Genomic DNA, 8,042 nt, shown 5'->3' with positions numbered 1-8,042 from the left:
TTCATCATCACTATCGTTGGATGATGAATCATCTGAGTCGCTTTGGTCACTCTTTTCTTTGTTGTCAGCCGACATTAGAGGCTTCAATTTTTTCTTGTTGTCCTTCTTCTTCTTATCTTGCTTTGGCTTCCTGCACTCCGATTTAAAGTGTCCAAGTTTATCACAGTTAAAACACTTCAAGTTAGCCTTATAGTTATTCTTATCATCATTGTTATTATTTGAAGGTATTGAGTTAGAATTGATATTCTTCTTGAATTTGCCGAATTTCTTCACAAAGAGAGCCATGACATCGCCCCTGATCTACTCTGCAATGGTCTTCACATCAGTGGCAGCAGGTGGATCCTCAATAGTCACCAAGACCTTGGTTGCAATATCTTATGTGGAAAGCTCTTCTTCATTCCTAAAGTTTATCTCAAACTCATAGGCCTTCAGATCGGTTAGCAAGTCAAAGAGATCCATCTTGTTGAGATCTTTTGACTCCCTTATCACCATCGTCTTGATATTCCACTCCCTGGGAAGAGCATGCATGACTTTGATTGTAATCTCTTTTTTGTTGTAAGTCTTGCCTAAGGTGGAAAGAGTGGTGATAATCTTGCTGAATCTCCCATCAAATTCAAACATCGTCTCTCCAAGACGCATCTTGATGTTATCAAACTGTTGTGTGGAAACCATGAGTTTGTTCTCTTTGGTTTGCTCGTTTCCTTCATAGAGTTGAGTCAACCTCTCCCAGATTTCTTTGATAGAGTTGCATGATATAATATAGTTGATCATGTTGTCATCTAGAGTTTTGTACAGAATATCCATGGCCAAGTTGTCGAGGTTGTTCTTCCTCTTGTCTTCATTTGTCCACTCAAATATGTCTTTCTCAATCTTTATAGGAGCTTCGGTGATGACAAGCCACATGTCATCATCTATAGAAGATAGATGAGCATGGACTCTCTTCTTCCACACAACATAGTTTTCTTTTGAGAACGTGGGAACCTTGGTTGTGACAGCCATATCCATGATTTGGGTTATTGTTGGTGCTTGAGAATAGAAAACGAGGGTCTGATACCACTTGATGGGATCAGTGTTACCAATAAAGACTAGGATTTGACTATTGTGAACAGCTTACGATAAACTCTTTGATAATAATCATGTGAGAGATTAATATTTGTTTTATTCTTCGCAAATCCTTTAAACTCTTGAAACAGATTTAAGTGCAGAACTGTTCGTTAGATTTGAAGCCTTAGACAACTAAATGCAAATGGTACAAAGTAAAGAAAAAAGGAGTTTTATGGATGTTTGGAGATAAAACTTCTACATCACCCCTTCTTCCACAACTGGAAGGATATCCACTAAAGACTTTGAATCAAATACAGTTCATTGATCTAGCCAACTCTCTGTTGAACATAACAGCATCTGTTCAACTTACAACACTGAAGTTTCTCACAGAAAAGATAGTATGCAATTACAATATGATCACAGCTAGACAGTAAGAGATTTAGAGTATTTCAGACTTGCTTGAATCGAGTGTATGAAGTTGTTTGACCGTTGTCCTTCAGCTTCTATATATAGTTGAAGCACACCAACGGTCGAATATTCATTATGGACATGTGGCATGTATCCGTTGGACGGCCTCCTATAGTACGAGAGTACAACAGACTCTAAGAATTTGGATCGTGGACGTACCGAACAGGTAGTGTGCCGGATATCCTCTGATCTTGTCCTGTACTGGAAGGGTGAATGAGAGATATCTATGTACATGGAAATCATTCATTTGATGGAATTAGCTGGCTTGTCAAACTGATGAAAGAAGTGGAGCAGATAGCTAAGAGATCGTGGTTAGACGGATGCTTCCTTCAGACAGCTTCTAAAGCAAGACATCAGGCGTTCTTCTTTAGACCGCGTCTAAGGAAGTTAGACGTCCTCGTCTAACTACTCATTCCTTTAGACCGCGTTTAAAGGAGTTAAACAAGCTCGTCTAATTACGCATCCCTTTAGACAGCGTCTAAAAGAGTTAGACGTCCTCGTATAACTACGCTTCCCTTTTGACCGCATTTAAAGGAATTAGATGTCCACGTCTAACTACGCATCCCTTTAGACCGCATCTAAAGGAGTTAGACGTTCTCGTCTAACTATGCATTCCTTTAGACAACGTCTAAAGGAGTTAGACGTCCTCGTCTAACTACGCTTCCCTTTAGACCGCATCTAAAGGAGTTAGACGTCCTCGTCTAATTACGCATCCCTTTAGACCGCGTCTAAAGGAGTTAGATGATGTCGTCTAACTACGCATCCCTTTAGATTGTGTCTAAGTACGCATCCCTTTAGACCGCGTCTAAAGGAGTTAGACGTCCTCGTCTAACTACGCATCCCTTTAGACCGCGTCTAAAAGAGTTAGACGTCCTTCTCTAACTACGCTTCCCTTTAGACAACGTCTAAAGGAGTTAGACTACCTCGTCTAACTATGTTTCCCTTTACATAACGTCTAAAGGAGTTAGACTACCTCGTCTAACTACGTTTCATTTTAGACAGCGTCTAAAGAAGTTAAACTATCTCGTCTAACTACGTTTGACGTCTAAGACTACCTGCTTCAGACCGCGTCTGAAGAAGTAAAGTCTTTTAGATTTGTGTCTGTACAAAACAAATAGACACTTAGCTTAATCATAACTAAGTTTAACATAAATCATCAAAATAATGTCAATTTGATTTGACCCAATATTAATTTAATAATTTTCCCATTTTTACTTAATTTAACAAGTATTATTCTTGGTTGGTTTGATATGAGGTTATTTTAAAAAATTAAGAGAGAAAAAAATTAATGATTGATAATGATTTTGAGTATGTAATAATGTTTTTTAAGAAAAAGACTTAAAATGTATTAATATATATAAATAAAATAAAAAATAATAATTTAAAATATATTTTAATTAATAAATTAAATAATTTTATAAATTAAATAATTTTATAAATTAAAAGGGGAATAAAATGATATGTAATTTGTTTTATATATTAAATAACTCTTTACGGTAACAATATCAATTTTAAAATTTTACTACATTGTGGACTTTATGCTAATTTTAGCATATTACAAGTCATTGATACCCTTTCTTAATTTAGATGGTTTTTTAAATAATGGTAAGAAAGTAGGTTTTAAAAATAAGAAAATAGGTTTTAAATATATATATATATATATATATTTAAAAATATTAATATATAATGAAAGAATATATATATTTTTTTAAAAAGATGTTTTAGTTATGAATTTGATAATAGATATATAAAGAACGAATAAAATGGCCTTTGATTAAATTAAAACTATTAAAATTATTTAAACTCTAGTTTTAGAAAGAAAAAAATATATATATTAAAATTTATCCCAAAAAAAAATTCATAGATCAAAAGAAAAACTTAAACATATTTATAAACAGTTTATACTTTAAAGTTTAAATGAGAATATTTAATTGAAATTTTTTTAAAGTGGCAATTTGAATGAGAATTGGGTAAGGGAATAATGTGTATTAGTTGAAAAATAATAAAAAAATTCTCTCATATTTTTTTCAATCAATCAATAATGTGATGTATTCTCATCCCATTTTTTTGGGTTCAAATCTTTTAAATTTTGTATTCTACCACTTTAACAAAAATTGATGGTACTTTTTCAAACACAAAATCTGGAACAGCCAATATGATCCAATTTTTCCTATCTAAGCACCTCTCTATTTAATTAATGTGTTTAAGTAAATTTAAAAACATAATTAAATTAAGGGTTTTATTTTAAAATTATTCCAAACATTATATATATTTTATTACTCAATACTTCTCACGAATAATAAGATATTTTACCATTACTAAACACATAATTATGAAAAAGCCAAACCATGATTACTCGTTACTTCCAATTACAAACGCAGAAAATATGTATGATTAAAGATAAATGCCAATTCATTCATTCATTTATTTAGGAACTGATCTAGGTTTCAGCTTAGCCTGCAAAGGCTTCTCCATAATAACTGTAAATTCTTGCTTCTCCGACATATCCACTTCATCCCCTTCAATGGCAATCCACTCAAAATTCCACACCAAATTCGCCAAGAAGTATTCCATATGAAGAAGAGCCAAACCCATTCCTGGACACATCCTTCTTCCAACTCCAAAAGGCATCATCTTTATCTCTTTACTCCCTGTTATATCCGTATCCACCAATTCGTACCCCTTTCCATCGCCGTCCCTGATGAATCTCTCCGGCTTAAACTCCATCGGCTGCTCCCAAACCGTCGGATCTCTCCCAATCTCCGCCACCATAAAATTCACCGTCGCCTCCTTCGGCACCAAATACCCGTTAAGCTCAACATCCTCTGTTACCTTGTGTGGAAGAACGAAATGACCGGGAGGGTGAAGTCTCAGCCCTTCCAGAACCACAGCCTTCAGATAATTCATCCCTTGTAGATCTTTCTCGCTTATTTCTCTCTCAAAAGAGTTGAATTCCGGCGGACCCATTATGCCGGAGATTTCATCGTATAGCTTGGTTTGGATTGTTGGGTATTTGACGAGATTGGCCATAATCCATTGTAAGGCTGTCGATGTTGTGTCGGTTCCCGCGTTGAGAAATTCGTTGCATAATGTCACAAGCTCTGAATCGCTCAATCTCCTCTTTCCGTCCTCCGGTAATTCAAGATCCAATAACGTGTCAATGTACGCCACTACTATTTCAGCTTCAGCTTCAGATTTAGTGCTCTGTTTCTTCGATTTGATGAATTCTCTACGAGCTTTGATTAATGGGATGATCACATCTTCTTGTCTCTGTCGAATTTGGGTTAACAGCTTCCACCTTTTATGAAAAATAATTGGACCCAATTTGGGGAAGAAATTAAGGATATTAAATTTGGTGATATTCATCAGTAATTCTCTTTCGACTTCTTCAATTTCCTTGATTTTTTCTTCCTCCAACTTATCTCCAAAGCACATCAATACCAATAAGCAAAACATAGCGTATTGAAAATCTTTAATTACCGGCACCACCATGTTGCCGGAAGAGCGGCGATTAAGGTGGATTAAGAGGTTGTTGAGAACCCATTTTCGAGCATGCGTATAAGATTTCACTCTAGAGGGATTGAGAATCTCGGAAGTTAAATTCCGGCGGAGGAGTCTCCATGTGGGACCATAGGATGAAGAGTTTATATTTTTCTGATTACTGCTCAAGAATCGGGAGATTGGGACCACGCCAGGTCGGTCGGAGAAGATAGCACCTTTCTCGATTAAGGCGTGATGGGCGAGAGAGCGGTCGGCGATGAAGATGGCCGGACGGGAACCAATTCGGAGGGCGACTAATGGTCCATATTTGAGCTTGAGGTTTTGGAGAATGGGCTCGAGTTGAGCGAAGGACTTCTGAATTAAGAGGAGGTTACCGATTATTGGAATGGAAGGGGGTCCTGGAGGTAATTTCTTTGCTTTTTTCGTGGAAGAAGAGATGAAGACATCGGAGATGGATCTGAAGAGAGCTGCGACGCAGAGTGTAACGACGATGATGAACCAGATTTCCATCACCCTGTTTCTCTCTCTCTTCAAAAAATGATATGATAAGATAACATTGTAATAAAAGGACGTGTTACTTTATAGCCAAAGTAGAAAGAAAATATGTGTGATAGTGTGACAGAGATGTAAGTACACTCACGGCCTCATAAAAAAATCCATAACAATATTATTATATTAACTTATATCCATACAAAATTTATACTGCACTTAATAATAACCCTAAAAAGGGCACTAATTTCTTTAAGCATTACTTATAGATTTACAATTTACAACTTGTTGTTGTGTTTTTGGGTGTGTCATCTTGTTTAGTTGTATCGATTTTTTTATTACAATTTTTTATAATCCAAATAGTATTCTTAATTATTAATCAAACGTTTGCTACTCATATCATTCGATTAGATAGTAGATCATATGTATGTCTGTCTCATTGCTAATAATAAATGAATTAAGTTATTTTTTTAATAAAGTGTCACTGAAACTGATTTTTCAATTTGAGACACTTTTACTAGAATATTCTCATTATTTATATGAGTTTATCAGTGAATAATGAAGGAATTAGAAGCCCTAGAATATGTCCAATTAAGTGAGTTGGTCCTCCATATGGATGATTTATTAGAATCTCAAGTCGAAGCACCAATTATGGAGAAGAGTACTTATAAATCAATTGAATCTTTGAGCGGGCTGTCACATAAAGAAAAAGAAAGAGTTTTAGCAAAATTTTGGAGAAAGAAGGCATAAAATTAAAAAGAAGAAATGGAAAGAGGAGATTTGAGAAGGAATGAAGCTATAAGGAAGGGCAATTAAGTGGGTGGGAAATCGATAGAAGTAAGGAATAATAGTAAGGGAAATTTTTATACGAGGATCCTCTAATAGTACAATTTTACACTAAGTGGATCTACTCAACAATCTGTTACCCCCAAATAAATGTTATGGTCCCAGAATAAACCCAACACCCTCCACAATTCAATTGAGCACTTGGACTAGATATTGGTGTGGGGATTCTATTTTTCTGTTGCATAACAATATTTTGATTCTATTTTATGTTTCCACAAAACTAATTGTTGTTAAATCCCTAACTGTTGTTATAACAGTTGTAATTGAATACTCTAGGAGAATTCAACTGTTATATAAGTTGTTTCCCACTTCCCCTATGTGGGCATGAATGAAAAGCTTGTGAAAGTTCTTAGTCTCAATTTTATTTTTTGATTTGACTCTTTATCTTGGACTGTAAGGTATATACTAACAGTATTCTTTTCTAATATATGTTTCTTATTCTCTTATAATATTGAAATCTTCTTCTCATAACACTTACATTGCACTTTAATCAAAGATTTTCCACTCGTAACACAATCTTACTAAGAGTATTAGTAAAACAATTTTACTTAAAATGGGAGTGGATCTGAACGAGGACGAAGAAGAAAATGGGCATACAAATATTGAAGACAACTATTAAGCTAAAAGAGAACGGTGGAAATGATTTAGTTTTTTCGATCGGAGCTTTAGAGAATAGTCATATGATGAGGAGACAAATCAGGAAATACACAAGGAAAGTGAAAGGAAAATGAATTATGATTGAGGAGGAGAGAATTGACATTGTGGTTTTGAAAAGAGAAAGGATTTTGGTGATTGTTCCAACACAACCCAAGTCTATAAATCAAAATATTTTTTTGGAATTGCCAAGGTCTTGGATCCTTAGGGGAAGTTCCAATACTAATGGATCTAGTTTGTAAACACAAATTAAATCTTGTTTCTCTATTTGAATCGAGACAGGGTAATGATTTTATTAAGAAAGTTTTTAGCAAAATAGGTTTTAACAATATTTATGTATTCCAATTAAATGGGATTCAAGAGTCTCTTTTATGTTGAAAATCTTATATAGAACAAATACATAAATAAATATTATTACAACAAAATAATAATAAAATAAATACAATATATTATGAAATAAAATGAAGAAAAGATAATCTCATTTGCTCTTAGACCTATAAAAATTACACTTCCCTTAAAATAGTTTCACCATCTTCCATTTGTGTTACAGAGTTTCCTCGATGACTGTTTCTCAGAATACAACAGAACATGCAATGGTTTAGCACATAATAATCACTACAATAACAAACTAGACAAAAGTACATGAATCACAATCATCGAATTTCAATGAAAAGAATATTGAGTGAACAATTCAAAGAACACTCAGTTGAGTGAAAACTCGAAGAACACTCAGTTGTGTAAAGAACTCGAAGAACACTCACATCAAACAAAGAAAAAACTTTGTGAATTCTATAGAGATGATGAGATGATTGAAGAATGGATGATGTAAAGAATTGGAATGAGGAGATATATATAGCTGGAAATTAAACTATCACAATAAATTAATTTATCAATCTAACGGTTGATAATTCATCCAACGACTGCCATTCATAGGCTCTTGACATTTCTAGATTCTCGACATTCAATCTTATCCATTGTTATTTGATATTATCCATTGACATAAAATTTACCAAAAATTCAGGTTTAAATTTGATGTGAAT

The 8,042-nt window shown here is 34.2% G+C and overlaps 1 protein-coding gene across 1 annotated transcript; it reads right to left on the bottom strand.

Moving 5' to 3' along the window:
- Window positions 1-3,819: 3,819 nt before the first annotated feature.
- On the bottom strand, window positions 3,820-5,558 carry LOC124926015 (cytochrome P450 89A2-like). Its single transcript, XM_047466169.1, has one exon. The coding sequence runs from the start codon at window positions 5,521-5,523 to the stop codon at window positions 3,937-3,939; it is 1,587 nt and encodes a 528-aa protein (XP_047322125.1). The 5' UTR covers window positions 5,524-5,558; the 3' UTR covers window positions 3,820-3,936.
- Between the last annotated feature and the right edge of the window lie 2,484 nt (window positions 5,559-8,042).

This window comes from Impatiens glandulifera, chromosome 2 (assembly GCF_907164915.1).
Source record: "Impatiens glandulifera chromosome 2, dImpGla2.1, whole genome shotgun sequence".
NCBI lineage: Eukaryota > Viridiplantae > Streptophyta > Magnoliopsida > Ericales > Balsaminaceae > Impatiens > Impatiens glandulifera.
The sequence above is the reverse complement of the archived record's forward strand: the minus strand, read 5'-3'. Positions and strand labels throughout refer to the sequence as shown.